Here is a 22,381-nt window from a genome sequence, read left to right on the forward strand (position 1 = left end):
TCTTTGATTCGCCTTACTCTTTGAAGAAAGAGGAGAAAATCTGTTAGTTGGACCACAAAAGTGCTTTGAGCTTTTAAATCGATGGTGGCAAGGACCATAAGGTGGACAAGCAGCTCTTCATGGGGTTCTCTGGAGTAAAGTGGAAGGTATTGCAGAAAAGGAAAAGTTCAAGGTGGATTGTCCACTGTGTAACAATCTGCTACACACTGGCCAAAAAGCAGCCCACCGGTGGATCTCAGAGATCATTCAACCACAGCCAGGCTGCTACGAATGCATTGCCATGGACAGTGCCTGTTGTGGACATCTCTCAGGTTGTGACGTGGGAGTCAATCCACAAGTTCAGGAAGCATTAATGCCTTGATAGTCAGATCTGGGCCAGCAGGAACTGCACTTTTCCCATTCAGTCCCACGGGACTTTTAGGTTTGAATCATTACAAAGACCGACCCCCTTGGGAGGTACTACTTTGGTGCATATTCCCAAGGTGAGGACGCTGTGGTTAGAAGTATACATCAAAAGAACAAGTTGTTTTCTTTTTGCAATGCTTTTTCTGGTGGATAATCTATCTTACTGCAGATTGCTCAGTGCCCTCCCACCTTCCTCTTTTGTGGAATGGACTTTTCTATCCATCTATAACAATGGTAATCGCAAAAAATTTCCCAGCAGCCAAAAGGTATGGTCCTTGGCATGCCCGAGGGCCACATTGATGCCAGCAGGGTGCGGGTAGGGTGCTGTAAAGTGGGCTTAGGAGGAATGAAGAGCATGAAGCACTAAAGTTTCAGGTATCTAGTAAAGACCACACGCTGCTTGGGGGAGCAGTAATTTACAATCCTCCAGGCCATCAAACCGAGCTGAGTGCCAAACGTTTTACCCAACTTTTTCCTTTATGCCTGAAATATAAACATTTCCTAGTCAAAGGAGATTGTTATGGACATTTTGAGGAAACACATAGCACCGCAGCAAGGCACCTCGAAAGAGATATGCAGATTCTCCAGCTCAAGCAATGGGTCAAAGGCCCCACACATAGTGCTGGGTATACTCTAGACCTATTATTTTCCAACATAGAGTCAACAAGGATCCAGGAGATCACTCCTGTATCCTGGACAGACCACTCACTCGTATCTTTTACTCTTAACTTTCCGGCGACTGCAACCAAACCTCTCAAAACTGCATGAGTGGCAAACAGATCCTGGAAACTGGTCACCCAGGACCGGTTCCAGGCCCATTTTTCCCCAGATAACCTAACCACCCAAGATACTCTTCCAGCTACTGCGGAAGCAATACAACTTGAAGCTGAAATTACCATAACCCTAGATACCTTTGCTCCCAAACTTACATCTACACCCATAAACAAGCCTTTATCTGAGAAGTGGTACTCACAAGACCTCAAGATACTGAAAAGGAAGTGTAAATCATTAGAACACTCCTGGAGGCTGTCTAAACAGGAAACAGATAAAACAAGCTCTAGGACCGAGTTAAGGATTTACAACAATGCCATCAAGAAAGCAAAGAAGACTTATTTTGCAACCTGGATAAAAGAAAATTGCAATTCGGCCAAATAACTTTTTAGAGTAGTGAAGGAGCTCTGCAAACCAGCTAGTCTGTCTCAAACCCTGCCTCCTTGTGAGGAAAATTGTGAAACGATAAGCGAGTTTTTCGCCGACAAGATCAGCATAATTTATTCCTCATTTAACAATGATTCCTCTTTAGCCGTGACCAACTGGGAACACCTACCTCAACATCCAGAGGTTTCAACACAGATGGGCAACTTCACCCCTCTTACAGAACTAGAGGTCGAGAGAGCCATGTTGGAAGTAAAATCATATGTCATTCTTAACAGATTACCGGATACAGCAGTATTTCCAGAAGTATGGAAGCAGGCCGTAGCGATTCCCCTGCTGAAGAAAGCCGGAACAAATGTTCATAATCCAGAAAACTATCGGCCCATTTCCCAGCTTCAATACCTCTCTAAGGTCTTAGAAAAGCTGGTAAACAGACTTGGAGGTTAACAAACTTCTAGACTGTTCTCAAACTGGCTTTAGAGCCACTAACAGTACAGAGGCCACTCTCCTAGCCGTCCTTGACGACATAAGATCATTGACTGATCAAGGAAAGGCTGTTGCCCTGATCTTATTGGACCTGTTGGCGGCGTTCGACACGGTCTCACACAACTTCTTGTTGAAAATTCTCCATGAAAAGGGTATTCATGTTAAAGCTCTCCAGTGGCTTAACTCCTTTCTGAGGAACAAAACTCAGATGGTACAAATGGGCCAGTTCTCCTCGAAACCAAAAACCATCAGCTGTGGTGATCCCCAAGGAGACTCCCTGAGCCCAACACTTTTTAATGCCTATGTGTCATCTTTGGCATTAATAAGTAGGAAATGGCGCTTCAGCATCTGCTCCTATGCAGACGACACACAGCTGATGATAACCATAGACGATAGGCATGAGGACACTAAGGTTAAGTTAAACAACTGCCTCTCAGAGATGGCAATATGGATGATGGAACACTGCCTTAAGTTAAACGCAGGGAAATCGGAAATACTGCTTTTCGGTGGAGCTAATCTAATTTGGGACACCACATGGTGGCCACAATCCTTGGGAGATTCCCCAGCGCCCAAACATTGCGCCAAAAACCTGGATATAACCATCGACAATACCCTGTCCATGCAGGATCATGTGTGGGTTCTGTGTGGAAGAGGTTTTACAATCCTAAAACTCCTATGAAGGCTTTTTCAATGGATCCCCCTAGAATGCAGAAGGACGGTTACACAGGCATTACTCACTAGCAGATTAGACTACGGTAATGCACTGTACGTGAGCATGGCAAACTACCTTTTCTCACGCTTACAAGTGCTGCAGAATGCGGCTGCTAAGCTTGTGTGTAATAAAGGCAGATTTAGCTCAGCGTCTGCGTGCATAAAACAGCTCCACTGGCTACCTATGCGCCAAAGAGCAAGATTCAAACTGCTGAGTCATGCGCAAAAAGCACTGCATAACGTTGGACCTAGAATTCTCCAGAATAAAATCGAATTCTACATACCTACAAGGTGCTTGAGATCACGACACCAAGTATTAGCTAAGCCCAAGCGTATAAAGAAAGTCAGAACAGGTGGCCGATCATTCTCATACCTGGCGGTTAAACACTGGAATGAATTACCTCTGGACCTGCGTCTTACTGAGAACTATGTAACGTTTAGGAAAAAGCTAAAAACTCAGCTTTTTCTGATGACATAAGTGTGAGCAGCTGAAGGCCCCCAACATAACCTACTACATGTTCCGCTAGACAGCGCCGTGATATCCGCCAGGATGAATGTTGCGCTTTACAAATACAAACGAAGCATGTATATGATGTGGACAACAAAGCAAGCCTTCACGTGGCTTCTGTCTGTCACCCAGGTTTTAACTTCCTGCACCAAGAACTAAAGACAAAGCATTAATTTTTCATGTAAAACATGAGATACTCATCTAGTCGCTGAACTGCACAATGTGAAACCAGAAAACCTGGGCTCAATCCTAGCTTCCCTGATTGACCAAATTGTGTGAACCCAGGCAATTGTTTTTCTTCACTTTACCTCCCTTTCCTTCAATACCACATATGGGAGCACCTTGAGAAAATACATGAGTTCAGAATGTGTGCTGTACAAAACCTTATCTAGTGTTTTATTTAATAAACTATAATGTTTCAATTATAATAACAACTTAGGCAACACCTGACAAATGACTTGCCTCTTGGTTCACTAAAGGCATTATTATCAGTCCTGTGGCGGCATGAATGTTTTTAAGTTCAGGTTTGAAAGTGATCACTTCTAATAAATGCCTGGTAATATAGTGATAGTTGAAAATGCTTCTGTATGTTAATGAAATATACTTCTTTGAATTTTGAAGAGAGTTTCTCATATTATTACATAATTAGTGCAAGATGACTTTAAAAATTAAGGTATTCCTAATGATAAATTAGTTGTAAGAACTCCTTCTTTGCTTCTGCACGGTTACTTTAGTTAAGGTTTAAATAAATGGTTTCCGGTTTAACAGCTTTCTGAATGTTAATGCCCTGTCAAGTAAGCACTAGTCCAGTGCTGCTGTTCACCAGGGGGGCGCACATAAAGGTCAGGAGGGTGGCAAGCAGCTTCTGGGGTATACATTGGCCATTCCAGTTCTATAAAAATACACTCGTTTTTAGATCTGCCCACTGTCATATCTGATCAATTATTAAGCTCTAAGTCTGGGGGACTTCACAGAATCAAGAAAGAAACTGATGTCAGCACGCACAGGTGATGCATTTATGTGGCTTGGGCATCACGTCTGGAGTGGGACGGAGTTGACACAAAGCTGCACAATGCCACCAGCCGGCACATGGGAGCAACGCAGAGAAAAATCTCCGGATCCAGTCAGATGCCTCGCATTCACAAGGTGAGGAATCTGCAGTTAGAGTATACATCAGATAAAGCATCACAAAAGGTAAGTAACTTGTTCTTCAATGTATTTTACAATTACTTTAAAAAGCAGAAATACCACCTTTATGCTACCGTTCATACATGTGACATTGTTCTATCAAAGGGTGCATCAAAAGCATATTTTCCAAAAAACCATGAAGCTTTCATTATTGCAAAATAACCCCACCCTCTATCTATCATTAAGGCATAAAGATATTATATAGTGTTATTAAATATATTTTAAACAATTAAAAAACTATTACTGCTTTCTGGAGACAGGAATTGCAGATATTGATTTGATGAGGGTTTCCTCTGGTTGGCCCAAAACTTTTGATATCTAGATAAAAAGAAGCACAAAATGACGAATTATTAGCTTTAGAAATCAAGATGGAAATCATTGATCAAGACTTCTGGCAAGCGTAGAATATTAGTTTACATGGTGAAGAAAAACATTAAGAGGGCTTATGGGCAATGAAACACGAGGGGTATACTATTCCTACTAAGGTAACAGGAGCCTTCCCTCGTTCTAAAAGCACGTTCTTTGTCAGTGGCGCCCCAAGTTCTGCTTTCAGATTTGGCTTTCCCACGTCTCTTTGAACAAGTGGGTTGCTATTTGTCGCCGATAACAGCCTAGTCAAAGACTGCAAAGTATGTGGAGCAGAAGTTTAATTTGTTTTGCATTTATATTCTTGTCAGAACTCCTTTCAGAGGTCCACGGGGCAAGCAGGAGCTACTGGGTCTAACCGTGGTTATTGAGGTCTTTTATTCCTGATGTCCTGAGGCCCAACTTATTATGGGTCCTGATCAACTGGGCCAAGTACCCCTTCAGCACTTGACTCCCAGCAGTAGTGTGGGTCGAGCAGTTCAAGGCTTTTGAGGGGGGAAGGGGCATGAACACAGGCGCCCAACACAAAATACAATCAATAGAAGCAATTAATGATTGTCCAGTCAAATACTTGCTTTTATGAAAAAAGGAGCATTTATATATGAATGGGTAGTAAAATATGGCAAAAGCAAACAATAAACACAGTCCCCGGAGGTCAGGTAAGAGACATTCTGGTTAAGCCTCACTAGTAGTCCATGACTTCTGTGACAGAAAGTTCCTAATTGTTTTAGGCAACAGCAAAAATCCCTCCATTCAGTATTCCTAAGCTTCGACCAATATGAACCATACCTCGTGTGTGGTTGGGCTTATTGTAACTGACAGGAACAGGCCAAATCTGTGATCCTGTGAAACCAAGATAGTGTCAATGTGGTCATCAAATGGTCACAATTTTGGCCTATTCCTTTCCTTTACCATAGGCTGATCTTCATGTGTGTTGTACTGTTTTTATCTGGAAGTGTGGGAATATTGGATGGTAGGAAATGCGCAGTTTGCTTGAAGTTCTGAATTTTCTGTCACAGAAAGGTGGAGAAAGTGTCATTTTTTTTACCCACCCTTTTACATTTGCAGGGAATTCTGTGTAATAAAATATGTTTGGATTCATACAAGCCACATCATGGTGGATTCGCCTTAGTCTCTCATTTTTTTTAATGGCCGAAGTCGGTAGGTTCATATGGGTGGCGACTAACACGGGTCCTGAAAACTGCAGACTTCCCCCATAGAATATCCTGCTCTATCGAAAACATCCCCTGGTTTTTAGTATGTGGATCCCTGCTCAAACCCCAAAAAAAAGGTCCGATACACCCACAATCATCAGAAGCCCTAAGGAACAAGTGTTTAGGTCATGGCTTGGCAGGGATATGTTCCAGTGTTCGGAAAACTGAAGGAAATTATCATATTTGCCACCCACCAGCACAGGAAGTGACATCACTGAAGTTCCCGTCATCCACCTGGACGGGAAGTGACATTACTGGTTTTCCCACCAAAATGGTGTTTAAAAGAAGAAGCCAAGCAAGAGGACTTCAGTTCCCATCAGCACAGGAAGTGACACTACTGGATCTCCCTTCATCCACCTACACAGGAAGTGACATCACTGAATTTGCCATCATCCATCTGGTCAGGAGGTGACTTTACAGTTTTTCCAGGCAAAATCATCTTTAAAAGAAGAAGCCAAGCAAGAATATCTCTACAAACAGGGCTTAACAACGGTTCTCACAGAGCAAATCTTCAATACTCAAGGTTTGTCAGAGAGGGTAACCAACACCATACCCCAAGCCTACTAAGGTTATCTATGAGATTCCATGTAACAAAAGACTTGTAGGTTTTAATTCAGAATAATAACAATCCACACTTAAATGCCTACTGACTTTAACATATGTTTTTCACAATCAATATGTCAGGCCTTTTGCCTTTATTGTAACTTTTCATAATAAACAATCAGGTGTTTGGTCCCTATCATTCATTTGTCACCAGAACCAACTCAAGCCTATTGTTACTGAGTGTAAGCTTTCCACAAGGCAACTATCTGGCATACTGTCAAAAAAGTACAAATCTCTACAAAATTACAGTTAGCAAGGAAAAACACTAGCTCTCCTTAGAGAGCCTAACAAGGGTTTTTGCAGTGCATATCTTCTATCACCACAGTTTGTTCGGTGGGATCACCAAAACACGTGCCTACTACGGTAATGTGTGAAATTCCATGTAACACAATACCTGCCTACAGGCTTTACCAAAGTGCAATCCAAATCCATCCTAAAAAGTCTAATGTCTTTAATGCATGCTTTTCACAATACATTAGGCATACTGGTTTTGTCATACTATTTCTCAATAAATAAATTAAACCTATGAAATCTGGCATGACTTTTCTGAATATTACTCTTTAACATTGGCTTTGGACTTCTGCAAACAAATGCCTATTCAAGTCCTAATAAACTGGCAACAATCATGCATACAGTTATTAAATTACAAATGTGCAGAAAAATAAAAGTTGCAAAACATTGTAACACCCTTCTTAACAAGGCCTAACAAGAATATTTACAGTGAAAACCTCCAGGGTTTGTCAGAGCGGGTGGTCAATGCTAAAAATACTTGCCTACTATGGTAGTCTGTGAGATTACATGTAACAAAATACCTGTTGCCTGAAACACAATGTGATAACAACCAACTCTTAAAGAGACTTCCTGGCTTTAAAATATACTTTTCACAATTAATAAGCCAGGCCCAATGCCTTAGTCGTAATGTTTTGTAATAAGCAGAACAGACCTAGGGCATTGGAGATAATGTTTCCAGTCCATGAAACAGGCCTATATATAGCTCGTTACCATAACCAACTTAGGCCTACGGTTTTAAGTGTAAACTTTTTCTACTAGCCAATCATCAGACACACAGTCATAAAATTAGAAAGGTTTACAAAATTACAGTAGGGTAAATAAAACACTATTTCTTCTAAAAGAGCCCAACATGTATTCTCACAAAGCAAACTTCTATATTCACGGTTTGTCACACTGGGTAACCAACACCAAAACCATTGCCTACAGTAACCTGTGAGACTCCATGTGACATAATACCAATCTGTAGCCTTTAATATAGGGTTGTAATAATCCACATTTAAATTCATACCGACTTTAAACATATGCTTTTCACAATAAAAATGCAGGCCTAGTGCATTTATCATAACATTTCATAATAAACAGAGCACGCCTGTATCCTTGACCATTGGCTTACCGCCTTAAACATCTCAGTCCTGCTGTATCGTAAAAAAACTTTGCAACAAATCAAAAAGTGTAATACAAGCAGTATTTTTAGTGGAAGCACACAAATTCTGCCCAATCAAATCCTGTACTCAAAAGAACCAACATTTGGTTGGATTTCAAATCCCTCTCCCAGTAGGACTCTGAAAGTTGTTTTAGTTGTTCACTTAAGGTAATGCGGCAGATGCACTGTCAAGCCAGACCTAAATTTCTATGTAGATTAGTGTAGCCCCAGGTCGCAAACACAAAGTTGCACTCTGAAGTCTAAAGTTAATGATTTCCCTCCTCCCATCTCTGCTGCTGTCAGAAAAACAATGTCAATTATTTAGTTAACTAAGGCACTTTAATTGCATTACAAAGTCATGTGTGGCCCTAAAAGTTCAAGCCCAGACCTACTGCTGCTGACTCAGACAGCTGGATAAATAAAACGATCAGAGCTGCAAGAGAGCAAGCATTTTATTAATGGAAGCACACACGTCCAGACTACCAACATGCGTGCGGAGCCAAAGCCCCTCTCCTAGTAGTGCTTCTTAATTGACCTTTTTCAGGTTAATCATGGAATGTCTGGTGACAGCAGTGCTGTCAAACCAGACCTAAAACTGCTGGCATGTTCTTTAACTTTATATGCAACACATTGACCAAAATCTTTTTTTTTAGGCAGCAGCACATTACCGCCAGAAAGTAAGCACTATGGTGAAGGCGAAACTACAACTCTCGGATGACAAGGTTGGGTGAAAGAACTTGCTGAAAATATCACATTTGGTATGACATGAGGCATTTGGCAGCGATACAAAGCAGGGCACGAGGGTCTGGATGAAGCACACTGCAGCAGGTTGCTAGTATCAACCAAGAAGGGAGGCTAACATCACAGATGACCTCAGACGTGCATGTGAGTGACATTAGTTTAGTGCCAGAGCAGGTACCTGGGCAGCGATCACCCGGCGAAACTGACAAGCTGCCATCATTTAGCCACGCTGGGAATGTGGCTCTGTGACCAGGATGCATTGATACTCTGCCGCAGCCGAAACAAGAGCAAGTCGGCAGAAAAACGAAGCACAGTACCCAAGTGCATCCAAAGGAGGAGCGTAGACGATCTAAGGGAGATATTGAATCTTAGATTGTAGGAGACGACGGACCATTCACGTCTGCTAAATTCCACGGAGTCGTTGACGGCCATCAGGGAGCGTTGCCGGTTCCTATCAAACAGTATGGTTCTTATCGCACAGTCTTCTCAATGCTTTAAGACATAAAAACGAAATTATCATATTTAAAACCCGTAAATAGTTATAAGCCATTATACATTGTGAATATATCCGCTGTTCAAGCAACTTTTCTAAAAATTATTTAAAGCTCTGAATTTTTTTCATGTTTGCTACAGAGCTAATGCGCTCCTGCTTTTTACTGATCACGCGTTTGATAAACTAAAGCAAGTATAGGTAAACCAATGTTGCTTGTTGTTAGATCTCACATTCTAAGATGGCGTCAGCGTTTTCTGAAAACATAATGTGGGGCGGAGTTTTGCTGTGTGTCACTTGAGACTCTAGAATCAAGAGCTGACCAATCGACGAGTTGATCTTTCCTAGCTGAACTCTGCTCTGTGCATGTTCTGGTTCGCGGGAAACTCTTGTGGAAGTTTATCCTAGCTGCACCACTGGGTGCAGAGACCATGAACAGCAGCAGCACATCTTCCGTATCTAAGGTGAGTGGGGATTGCGCTCAATTCAGCTCGAGGGTCTGTGATTGGAGCTTGAGAAACAGTGTTGTCTGCTGGACATCATACCTTTAAATTTTAGGAAATGTCTAGTAATTACAGATTAGTGAAGTTGTGTTGTTTCAGAACCAGGAGCTTGCACAATGCTCCATACTAAAACGTAGTTTTGCCCTAAGTAACAGATATGCTCAAAATAAACATTAGCCTTCTCGTGGGAGTGTTTTTATCTTGACTGTTGACTTTTTTAATAAAACATTTGTAGATGGGATCAGTGCTGGAACTGGAAAGAAAATGCTTTAATTAACCCGTTATCGGGGGTCAAGGTGTGGCAGCAGAAAGGGGGTGAAAGTCATGAGGTCAGGGAAAGCAAAGTACATTTATGTATAATAAAAATAAAAAAAAGCGTTACCACCAAGATATTGGCAGCAAGGAAAAATGTGACAGTAAATCCGTTCTGGCTTCCTTACTTGATCACACTGTTGCTGCATTTTAAACTATCTCATGGTGTTAATCCACCTGCTGCAGAGATCTTTTTGTGCTAAGGAAATGTTAGAAGATAATACAAATGGTAAGTTGACTGGTGGTTAATGCACTTACAGGAGAGATGTATGTTTTGTCTAGTCACAGTTTTGACTCACAGCAGTATAGAATGTTGCTGTGTCTGGTTCAAAGCATATTGTGTAACATGCAGATCACAGATTGTATTTTATGTAGGTAAATAAGTGAATTAATGCGTTTGACACAGAGATACTTTTGTTGCTTGCAGCTCAAAAGTTGCTCTCCTTTTAATATAGCACAGTGACCTATTGACTGGAATTAAGGAGCTGCATGCAAACTGCAAAGCCTAGGTTTAGAACCTGATTTTTTCTCAAGCTGTTACAAGGTTGCTAAGAATGGTTCATTTGGATAGCAGCAAAGTCTTAATACAGACAACCCCAACCACTGCGTTATGTTTTAGTTCCTGACTTTGTGTTTCTCCAGGCTACACACTCTTTAACTTAAAATGTTTACCAGTACGGATGATATGTGACTCCTACACCTTGTAATCCTCATTGTTTTATGTAACAAATACTGTACATTGCTTTGCATGTGTATGATTCACTTACTGTCTATTGTGTGGGTGTGATGTATAGAAACCTGTATTGGCATGATAATTTAATTAAAAAAATACATTAGTAAGTGTGACTCAAATTATTATTTGTTTAACTTCTCATACATCCGACAGTCTTACAGTACATGCATATCTACTATATATAGTGGCAAAACAAAGTCAACACTTTTCCTACAAATCGTAGTTAGGTACTTGTGAAGTGATAACGAGCTGTTTACCCTTGTTTTAATAATTACATTAGCATTTAGGTGTTATTCTACAGGTAGCTCTCAGCCAGAATGTTACTTGAACCAAATGATGGCTGCTGGCTTTTTAAATCAGGCCTATGTTTTGAGCTTAGCAGGAGTTGAAAATAACAAACCCCATTCACTACCTACAGGTTCTTTATTCTCTTACTAGTGAGTTTTGGCTGCTAAGTAATTGGCTAGGCCAGTACAGGGTCAAGAATCAACTAGTTGTTTGCAGTAAGAGTTATTTCCTAAGGGCACAATGTGCCCTAGGCGTGACAAATTTATGCAATTGTTAGTGCTGGCAAACTAGATCAACAAATGAAACATTTCAAAGTCAGAATTTAGTAATGTAGTGTCTTTTAGACAACAGAAATATCAAATTGAGAACACCCTTGTATTTATTTAAATGGTTAGGAAGAAATACTTAGCTAATGATTGTGAGTAGGGCTGGTTACATTCGAGTATTATTGCATCCGGTAATTACGATACACCATGGTAGCTATTTAACGAGTGCAGTAAATATCTTATATTCCCATTGCTTAACCTGTGATTGTGGTGGGCACCAGCCTAGTTTTTTTTTTAGATTATCCAATGCAAATGTGAATCATAGCAGTAGCTCTTGTTTTCCAACAGCTTATACAGTTTCAACTTTTATAATCGAATCGGAACAAAGGGACAGGGGAGAAACAGGAAAACATAAATATATGTGATAAAAAGGTAACCCGTAGAGATTCAGTATGGTCACTGCGGATTAAACTTCTACTTCCTTTGATGTTTACTGCAAGAAAATACGACATTAGAAAAGAGAATATTCTACAGTGCTGCTGGTCATTCGGGTCCTCTGGGGATGCCAGATTTTCTAACCAGGTTCGATTGGTAGTGTCCTGCTCTCAGTTTGCCGATTTCGATTGGAATAGAAGTCCGAATTGAAAGAAGCACAGATTTAGTTATATTTAAAAGTTTATCATGCACCAAGGCTGTAGGTTTTAACACAGAACATTGGTGACAGAGCTTGGTCCACCACAGTTGTAGTGAGGGGTAATTTAGTTGTTTTCCACATCTGAGCTAATGTGAGCCTAGGTGCAAGGAGACTAAAAGATACCAGGCAACTTAAACAAAATAACACATATAACACAGGGTATTAATCTGTAACTTCAGTGTATCAAAATAAAATGAGCAAAGGGTCAAATGGGTTAACCATTTGTGTGATATCAGTTATATGTTTAATTACTTCCTTTCAAAAACATTGCATCTTTAGGCAAGACCACCTCAAATGGTCTAATGTGCCCCACTGCTCACAACCACAACACTCATATGAAACACGATGCAGAGCTTTTAGATCAACCAGGACTATGCAGTAGCTCATCAATATCTTACGTGAATTTTCTTTCAGTGTAGTGCTTATTGATGTTTTGATCGATCTTATCCATATGATATACTATGTTTCCTCCCTGATGGATAATTCCATCTCCGCCTCCTCCTTATTTGTGTGATGATTTTGAGTTTGCTAGATGAAACCCTTTATACAACAAGCATTGGCAAAGCCAATAGGTCGCGCCTTTAAGACTTTGGCTCTTCTGTTGCCTTTTGTTCACGCTGTACAGCATGAGCATTGTGGACTTTGGCAATGACTTGTAGCCAAGCTGTATGGCAGCATGACTGCTGTGCAGCATTGCTAAAAATAATAATGAAAAAGGACTATGATGCATCCAGTGCTAATGCTTTTTTTTTTTTTTTTTTTAAAGTGCATTAGCCCTAACTGGGTCATAGTGCTTTTTAAAATGAGTTTTAGCCACCCTGCAAAGTATCTGCGCTTCTATACAGCAGAGCTCTAAAACTTTCCTAAAGCTTATAGCTCTCATAGGCAAGACCTATTGGCTTTGCCAATGCTTGTTACATCACTGGGTCGCTGCACCAGTCCAGGTAATCAGCTGCAACGGATGGACATGGACACAAGCCCAAGAAAGAGTGCGAGGGTAAAAACAACAGAGAAAGAGAGTGAGAATGATAAAAAGAGAATATAGTGAAAGGATAGATAGATAGATAGATAGATAGATAGATAGATAGACAGATGCGTACACACCCATGTTGGGGAGGACCATGCAGTCATGTGCAGGTGATATCTAGAGGTGTATTTAGTGGTCGAATTTACACCATGTCCACCCTATCCCTTTCATCTGAAATGCAATACAACATCACAAATCACCAGGATATCATAGTGCACACCATATACTCATCTAGGCACTTGCATTCCGTAATTGTAGCCATCATGTTCCATTGTACTCATGTTATCGACCTGAAAACATGAACATGTGATTCTGGTATGTAAGTATGCTCCTTTGATAGGCAGGTGTTTGTGCTGAGCTGCCACACAGCATTACAAAGGACAGGGGTTGTTTCTTGGGCTCGCTCTGGGTATTGTTTGTGAGTTCCTGGGAGGCAGAGGGGTAAGCAAGCGGTTGTGGAGCACTGAGAGATAATGGACTTTCCCAACATATGGCCCATGAAGAGCGCAAGGTCCTGGCCAGTGGAAGGTGCCTGTGTGGGCCATGTTACTGCAAAGGAGATACGTTCACACGCCAATCGAGGGACGGAGAATAAGTGCTGTTTGGCTTTGGGACCAGATGACACCCTGCCTGACTGATATCAGCGTGCCTGCACCCCAGTCATGACATTGTGCCCCAGGAAATGGCAGCTTTCTTACACCTGCAATAGTGCCTTTGCTACACAAAAGCATCTTATGGCTACATTAAGATGTGCAACAAAGGTCTGCTATTGACAGCATGAGCAGCAGAGAGACGATGGAGGTGTAGGGTGGGCAGCAAAACGACACAAATAAGTGGTGCATGGCAAGGGAAAGAGGTGCATGGCAAGGGAAAGAATCAACATGGCAAATAAAAAATAACGAAACTCGAGAGGGAGTGTGTAAGCGGGGAAGAATAAACCGTGACTGGTTGGGGGAACAGGAGAAGAAGAACCAGGATGGAGGCGGGTGATAGAAAAAGCGGTATGACGTGGACAGCGTTGACTGAGTCATAGAGTTATTTTTCTTAAATAAATAATATCTGAATCGCGGCATGAGCAAAGAAGCAACACGGGCAAATAAAAAACAATTAAAATAAAAAAAGCACGTGAGGGAGGGTGTTGGTGAGGAAGAAGAAACGGGGTTGAGTAGGGAAAATAACTAGGATGAGAAAAGGAAAACAAGCACAGCCGCGAAAGTGAAAGCGACCGCGCTGTGTTTAATAAGTAACATGAGCCACGATGAGGTAAGAATGCAGCTGGACCCTGCGCGCCGCTGCTTGCTCCCGAGACCAAAATGCCATAGGAGGGAACATTTCAAGAAGAGGTAGGACATACACCAGCCTTTGTCCATTTGCGTGCTTTCATTCTTGAAAGACGCATGCAAAGGCCAATGGAATGTGTGGGAGGAGTGAAAGCCACACAGAGAAGCTTTGAACGCTTCCAATAAGCCTTCCATAGAGTAGCGCATGCCCGCTGCTCTAGGCTCGACCTAAAAAGAATGCTCATATTTTAGCTCTACCATGCTCCTTTTTTTAGCTCTACCATAGCAAAAAAGGCTTGAAAGTGAGGTCCCTGTGACTCTTTTATGTATTTTCTGACAACATTGTCCAACGTCCTAACTGCAGTAAACAATATTTACCAATGGGTGTTAAGTGGTAAATACCAATGCAATAATTGAAAACCTTTGTTCTAAGCCCATCTTATGAACCTTTTCATTTTTTTTTTTTTTAAATATCTTTATTGCATTTTTATCTTTCCTGTTACATAGGTACTAAGGATCAGCACATATTCCATTTATAACAACATCCTTGATATTATGTCGCAGTTACATCAATCCAATTATTTCAATCACAGAATTATGACATAGTGTATATTAACTTCGCAGGGATTGTCGTGCGTTTGTAAAGTATCATAGGCAGTATCTGCCCCCCTGTCCTGCCGTCTCATCATTAAGTAGCTGGACATATCAGTCAAATGCGCCCCTTCCGTATTGCAATCTATAGTACTTTAGCTTGTCTGCCTCAGCTCCAACAGTGAAATCTTCACACAGTTATTTCTGAACAGGAAAGTGTGTGAGTACCGCGACCTGTTTACCAGTTGCGTACATTTTGTTTCTTCTTGTCTGTCTTTTCTGCTATTTTTCGTCTCTTATGTGTTTTCCCCTGTTCCCTGTTTTTCTTTCTCTTTCTCTTCCCTTCCTCTCTTATATCTACTAACGTTAAACCACAACCAGTGGGAACTCGCCAAAATCGAAAAGAAAAAAAAAGACATCAATTATCAATTGGAATATGTAGCCAGTGAGTATAATGCCATCCGAGTACGCCTATGTTTGTATAACCGTAGTGAATGCGAGTTGCCGTATCTGTCCTGTGTATTGGTGTATGGACACTAGTGTATCTTATTGCAGGAGTCGTGTTCTTTAACTGTGTATAAGGAATGCTAGGTCATTATCCAACCCAACTGCCGTGGCCAAGGTGCTCTGCAAGCGCAGCGTGCCAGCTCCGCTCAAGAGACTTATCAGGTAGTGTTAACCGCCCGTTGCCCAGGGGGTGTGTCCAATGGGGCACTAGACTGCAACAGTGCATTGAGGGCATTGTACCAGGGCTGTGCTATGGGATATTTCCGCAACCCCGCTGTTTCTTCCCTGTGTAGGATTGTGCTTTCAGCCCGTGCCCAGACCTCCTAAGGATTTCAACCAATGGCGTGCTGCTGGAGGGTCTGTATGTTTCCACCTCTTTGTAATCAATCGTTTTGCGGTTATGAGGCCTAGGTCAGTAAATCTAGAGCTGACCTTGTTAGCTTTGGTTCGTTTATAAAACCCCAGGATACAGACCTCCCATGTAGCTGGCACTTCAGTGTTGGTGCAATTCGTGAGTGTTTCTGTGACCGTGCGCCAATAGGGTAAAAGCAGGGGGCAGGACCATAACATATGTAATAAGTCAGCACCAGGGAGGATGCATCTCGGACATTCGGAAGTGTCGATGTTAAAATATTTATTAATTTTGTCCGGTGACAGATAGGCCCTGTGCAATATATATGTTTGTATAAGATCTTATGAACCTTTTCATATTAGGGGGCAATCACTATTCCATGTTTTGCAATTATTATTAATCTTGTGTAGGCATAAATCCATGGTTATGGTTTCATTGAGGTGGGGCAGAGTTTGTTTCAGGGCAACTCCTATTTGAGCAACCCTCATATATTTTCAATGTGAGAGAAACCGAGGCCACCGTTGCCCTTTCTGTAGTTATTTTACCATTCCATAAGAAATGTTAAGGTTTCTATCTTAATTACCGTGAATTAACTTTTCGGTAACGCCAGCGAGAGTAAACATAAAAGAACGACATATATTTTTAACTCTAGGACGAAAGTTCATCTTCTTGAACTCTATACTGCCAAACAAATATATCTATCTCTAAATCCAATCTAAATCCCTCCCAAAAATTGTAGAGCACAACTGTCACCCACAAGTGTATCATGTCGCTAAGGGATTTCTCCAAATGGTCTCATATCCACAGATCTTTAAAGAGTGTATCTAGTAGACCGACCAGGGAAGTTGTGATTATAGATATCTTTGTTTGGCTAAGCTTGTTAATGCCCAGTTATCTTATTGGACCATCGGCCCATTGCAACTGCTGTCTTCAGAATAAGTCAGAACAGGACTCCGAATTAATTTTGAGGTCCATCCCTATAGAGTTTATGTGACTTCTTTTGAAGCCCAGTGCGTTGCACAAATCTTCAAGTAGGGACAGTAAGCTGGGCAAAGAACCTTTATGGTTCATCAAAAAAACAAATGTGGTTCATGAATATTATTGCCTTATGGTGGTCTGGTTCCGTTTTTAACCCCGCCCCCTGAACTGGCTTGTCTGCATTCGTTTTATGGACCATGGTTCCACGGACGAAATGAAGATCAAAGAGGAGACTTGAGTATCCCTCTCTAGTAGCTTCAGTTAATGTAACGGGCTGTGAAAGTAGTCTGTTGAACATGATTTTTGCTTGGATTGAACAAAGTTAGATTTGATGGAAGTTTTGATGGAAGGGCCCATTCAAACCTTCGCAAGCACTTTTTAAATGTGTCCATTCAAGTGATCAAAGCACTTTTCAGCACAAGTGAGAGAAGATTGATCTGAGTTTTATATCGCTTTGCTATTTCCTGCAGGATTAAAACAAACTTTGAGTTAACATGCAGTGTTCTATCTCTTATGAATTCTGATTGATAGGGCAATATGAGACTTGGACAGATTTCTCCTATACTTTAAAAAATATTCTACATAAAGTAATTGGCATGGTAGTTAAGTAAAGCAATAGGCCAGTAGAAGCTACAGTGTAACTTGATTACAGTCAGGTTTTAGTTTAAAAATCAGGATCAAGTCCATTATTGTAAGGGGAATGATCCAGAGATCAAAAAATAGACAAATATTCTAAAGAGCTGCTCAGCAAGTAGGTCAGAAACAGTTATAAAGGAGACTGAAAATTCATGAGTCCTGGGGCTTTATTTCGGGGCAGTAACTTTATTACCTTTCTGACCTCTGCTGGAGAAATTAGCTCATCCATCATTTCTATCTGTTTATGATGGAGGCGGGGAACTTAAAAATAAGAAAGGAACTTATTTTGAACCTGTGGATAACTTTTTTGTGATAAGTTGAGGAACAAGTAATATGTCATGAACAAACGGTTTATTTCTTCATTGCTACTGTAAGGTGTACCCTCCGAACAGTCTGTCTGATTAACACAATTCCTAGCGTGTATGATTCGTATCTTCTATTCTAGTAGTGTGTCTGTTTTCTTCCCCTTTTCATAATATTGTTAGCCAATGTAAATTAGATGATCAAACTAGCCCCTGACTCTTCTTAATACATTGTAAATTCTGTGTGTGTCTGCTGTTTTAGATCTCGCCACTAACTCTGTAATTTGTTGTCAAAGTTTGTTATATAATGTCAGATAGTGTCAGTTAAGGTCTCTTTCATATTGGTGTCTTTCAGTCCCATCTTGCTGACTTGCAGTTTCCTGAGTTTGGAGGAATAAGCTCAATGTCCAGTTCTAAAATCGCAGGTGCTCGCTCAGACTGGTCATAGGTGCCAATATCTATTCATATGAGGTGGTAGAATGGTGACAAAATATAATAGTATAAAAGTTACCCCAATAATTAAGCCACCTCCAATAAAGTTGGCTGTAGATGGAAACAAATTGGTGTAAGATGTTTATCTTCATTGTGACATATATTGAAAAAAATCTGTCTGCGTTTGTTCCCCAGTTGACTATTTTTGTCCCTACTCTATCATCTCTCTCAAGTCAAGCCCAAATGAGAGATTTTGCCTGAACAAGTTCGACATAACCCATGGACGTGGTATTCCTTTCACTGGCGCCCAGGATATGTTCTTTGAGGGTCAAAGACAAAAAACGTTATTGTTTATTTTGTCCACTGCACAAGTACACTGCTGCACTGACTGTTTGGTTGCCAGTTTATAGAGTGCTGTATGGTTATGAAAATCTTTAGAGTTTCAGGTGACTTTGTTGCAGTTTCTGCTGTTAATCAACTTGTCTGTAGTGATTTTATTTGTTACTCTGTATGTTTAGGTCTCGCCTTGCTATCGCGTAAGCGATTGCAAAGCGAGACTATTGTAAGGGGGTTTTAAAAGTGCTCCCAAAAAGCGGATTGCATGGCTAGCACGCGCACAATCACGCGCATCGTGCCGCCATGCAATCCGTTTGGCATCGCACTTCAAAGGGTCCGCTCCCACGCCAGGAATGCGCTCCCCCGCCCCCAAGCGCGCGCGCGCGCCACTCTCCGCCGGGCTTGTCTTGTTTTTTTAAGCCAGCCTTGTTTTCCTCCTCCTGAAGCAACATCTCTTCCCCTGGCTTATGGCTACTGAAGCAAAAGCTTCCAGCTTCTACTTGACCCCCTCCCATCACCAGCATAGTGTTCAAGATGCTCCTGCACTATTGCAACACACGAGCGCGTGCATTTGTAAATGAACGGCACCACATTCACTTTAGGCGCGCCTTTAATTGTATTTATTTTCATTTCTTTTCCGAACGCACACAGCAGCCTGTTCTTCCCCCATCCCCAATCAGCCCCTCCCTGTGTTTTGTTGAGAGATCTCGCTGTCCTGTCCGACCCTCATCTACCCACCCCTCCTCAACTCTTAACCATTTCCCTTTGCTGCTGTCTCCTGAGCGCCCCTCTCTTGTTTTATGTGTGTGGTCATTGTACATTGGTTGTGCGAGTATGCATGCTTCTGTCTTGTATGTGTGTGTGCTCTTGTGCGATTATGCATGCTTCTGTTTTGAATATGTAAGTGTGTGCGTGCTCTTGTGCTGCGCGTGTGCGAGTATGCGAGCTTCTGTCTTCTATGAGTGCGTGTGTTGGTGTGTGTGCGTGCTTCTGTCTTGTATGAATGTGCGGTTATGTGCGTGCGCTCTTGTGCCATATGTGTGCATACGTGTGGGTGTTGTGCATGTTTGTGTATGCTTGCGTATGCTTGCATTGGCGTGGCCTAGGCTCACTAGAGGCAACAGTGGGCATGCATGCGCCCACGCTATGCACTGGCGGTTGCAGTGCCCATCCCCCAAGAAGCAATACAATTACATGCCAATCATGAATTACACGTCTTCCAAAACACAGGGGTGTCCCTCCTTTGACCGGCGCAGGTCCCTAATCCCCAGCGGGGTTCCCTGGCGTGCGAGTGCCCTGCTAAAACATACATTGAAAACCGAGCAAAGTGGTTCTGAAGTAAAGCACGAATCAAAGTCCAGATACAGTTCAATAAAGAAGTCCTTTGTTTAGTGCAAATTGTTCATGTCTTGTCTTTATTCCAAAGTAAAATCTTCACTGCATGCCATCAGGCCAAGCCATGTAAATTTCTAAAGAGTTCCTCTGCTATTTTAGTTATGTCACTCCTTGAACTCATATTTGCTAAGTTTCTATGCTAAGTAGCACACCGCCTGCTGCAGCCCCAAATTAGTAGATAAACAGCAAAAACACAGTGGTAGGGACAAATTGCGCAGGGAAGTGAATATATCAATACAAATATCAAACTGGAACCCTTGCTGCAAAGTTGACAATACGACGACCACTAACGTCGTAATTGATGAACTAAGTTCACCTTATACAAAAACAAACATTGAAAACCAAGCAAAGTGGTTCTGAAGTAAATCACGAATCAAAGTCCAGATACAGTTCAATAAAGAAGTCCTTTGTTTAGTGCAAATTGTTCATGTCTTGTCTTTATTCCAAAGTAAAATCTTCACTGCGTGCCATCAGGCCAAGCCATGTAAATTTCTAAAGAGTTCCTCTGCTATTTTAGTTCTGTCACTCCTTGAACTCATATTTGCTAAGTTTCTATGCTAAGTAGCACACCGCCTGCTGCAGCCCCAAATTAGTAGATAAACAGCAAAAACACAGTGGTAGGGACAAATTGCGCAGGGAAGTGAATATACCAATACAAATATCAAACTGGAACCCTTGCTGCAAAGTTGACAATACGATGACCAATAACGTCGTAATTGATGAACTAAGTTCACCTTATACAAAAACAAACATTGAAAACCGAGCAAAGTGGTTCTGAAGTAAAGCACGAATCAAAATACTTAGCATAGAAACTTAGCAAATATGAGTTCAAGGAGTGACAGAACTAAAATAGCAGCGGAACTCTTTAGAAATTTACATGGCTTGGCCTGATGGCATGCAGTGAAGATTTTACTTTGGAATAAAGACAAGACATGAACAATTTGCACTAAACAAAGGACTTCTTTATTGAACTGTATCTGGACTTTGATTCGTGCTTTACTTCAGAACCACTTTGCTCGGTTTTCAATGTTTGTTTTTGTATAAGGTGAACTTAGTTCATCAATTACGACGTTAGTGGCTGTCGTATTGTCAACTTTGCAGCAAGGGTTCCAGTTTGATATTTGTATTGATATATTCACTTCCCTGCGCAATTTGTCCCTACCACTGTGTTTTTGCTGTTTCCCTGCTAAAACATAATCTCTTTAGAACCACCCACGGCTTATTAATATATGGCGGGCGTGCGATCCCCTGTTCGTAAGTGTCCTTCCGGGTCTTACTACAGCGCCAGTCTTAAGAACCCGCATTCACCTGCGCGCGTTTCCTTCATTCAAACAGTTATTTCACATCGCACCTCCTTGAGCGCCAAGCCGTGCTAGAGGTACCTGTCATAAAATAAGAAATAACCTTTCCTGCAGCTCTTCTGGGGAGGCGGAGGGCCGCGTTTGAACTGCAGCGTTTCCTCCTATTAATAATTTTAATTGGCTGGGTCAGGTGCACTGGAAGGCGACACGTGTGTGGTATACGAACACGTGTTTGTCTCCTAGTTACATCTGCCGCTTATACGTGAAATAACAGGATCGGAAAGTTGATGGAAAACGACGTTATAAGCTCCGAGGGATGAATTGACACATCACACCAGATACCGGAAATGCAGACACGGTTTCAGGAAAAGGCTAATTAGCTAAGGATAATTGTGTTTATTTGTGAAAGACGGCGATTGACGAGGACTACTGGTGACATTTGTACGTTAATCCAGACAGAGGTGTCATTCAGGGGAAACCGATGGGGAAACCGATGGGCAAACTCGCTATCAAAACCAGAATGTTGAGACTTGAAACTTCCGTGATTAACCCACCCTCACTTCTGAGCTTTTCAAATTAAGTATGCCCCCAACATGGTTTCTAGATTTAATACATAGGAAAACAGCCAATTTACTTGCCACAGCCAATATTTTTCAAATTAAGTCTGTCAATAATGGTTATAAAAAGCATTTGCAATGCAATAGGTCTCGCAATTACGCGAGTTTGAGCTATTGGCATTCTAAACGACAATGCCTTTTTTGTTTTGCTTATTAAAACATAAATAAAAGGCATTGTCATTTACAATGCCAACAGCTTAATCGCGCGTAACTGCGAGACCTATTGCATTGCAAATGCTTATTTTGTAAGTGTTCCCGTATTTGCATTTCCATATTAGGAAAGACCGAAAGTTTTATCTTGTTTTACAGAACGTTCTTGAGTTACATTAGATGTACATTTTTATTACTACTTTTGCCTGGTTGATTTGCATGCATTGCTGAAGAATGTACCTCGGAGATCACCAGCCTGTTTGTGTGTTTTTTCTCTTAGGGCTGCTTTGTGTTTAAACCGAGCTCGAAGAAGAAAAAGGTTTCTTTTACTACAGGTCAGTAAATCTTAAAAGCTAACTATCCCTTTTCATAGCACGTT

At 41.4% G+C, this 22,381-nt stretch overlaps 2 protein-coding genes across 6 annotated transcripts in view; one reads left to right on the forward strand and one right to left on the reverse strand.

Moving 5' to 3' along the window:
* RARS2 (arginyl-tRNA synthetase 2, mitochondrial) overlaps positions 1-9,190 on the reverse strand; it is a 201,638-nt gene extending 192,448 nt beyond the window's left edge. The window contains exons 1-2 of one of the 2 annotated variants that reach the window (XM_085611098.1): positions 8,991-9,190; positions 4,698-4,771 (exon numbers count right to left, since the gene is read on the reverse strand). In XM_085611098.1, the coding sequence (XP_085467224.1) occupies positions 4,698-4,771; positions 8,991-9,072 (156 nt within the window). In that variant the 5' untranslated portion in view covers positions 9,073-9,190. The remainder of the gene's footprint in view (positions 1-4,697; positions 4,772-8,990) is intronic. The other variant, XM_085611097.1, reaches the window with a different exon arrangement.
* A 422-nt stretch (positions 9,191-9,612) lies between these two features.
* The window catches only part of ORC3 (origin recognition complex subunit 3), a 293,597-nt gene continuing 280,828 nt past the window's right edge, over positions 9,613-22,381 (forward strand). For 2 of the 4 annotated variants that reach the window (XM_085611093.1, XM_085611094.1), the window contains exons 1-2: positions 9,614-9,766; positions 22,283-22,337. In XM_085611093.1, the coding sequence (XP_085467219.1) occupies positions 9,734-9,766; positions 22,283-22,337 (88 nt within the window). In that variant the 5' untranslated portion in view covers positions 9,614-9,733. Of the gene's footprint in view, positions 9,767-22,282; positions 22,338-22,381 lie in introns of all 4 variants that reach the window. The other 2 variants (XM_085611096.1, XM_085611095.1) reach the window with 2 other exon arrangements.

Source organism: Triturus cristatus, chromosome 6 (assembly GCF_964204655.1).
Source record: "Triturus cristatus chromosome 6, aTriCri1.1, whole genome shotgun sequence".
Lineage (NCBI taxonomy): Eukaryota > Metazoa > Chordata > Amphibia > Caudata > Salamandridae > Triturus > Triturus cristatus.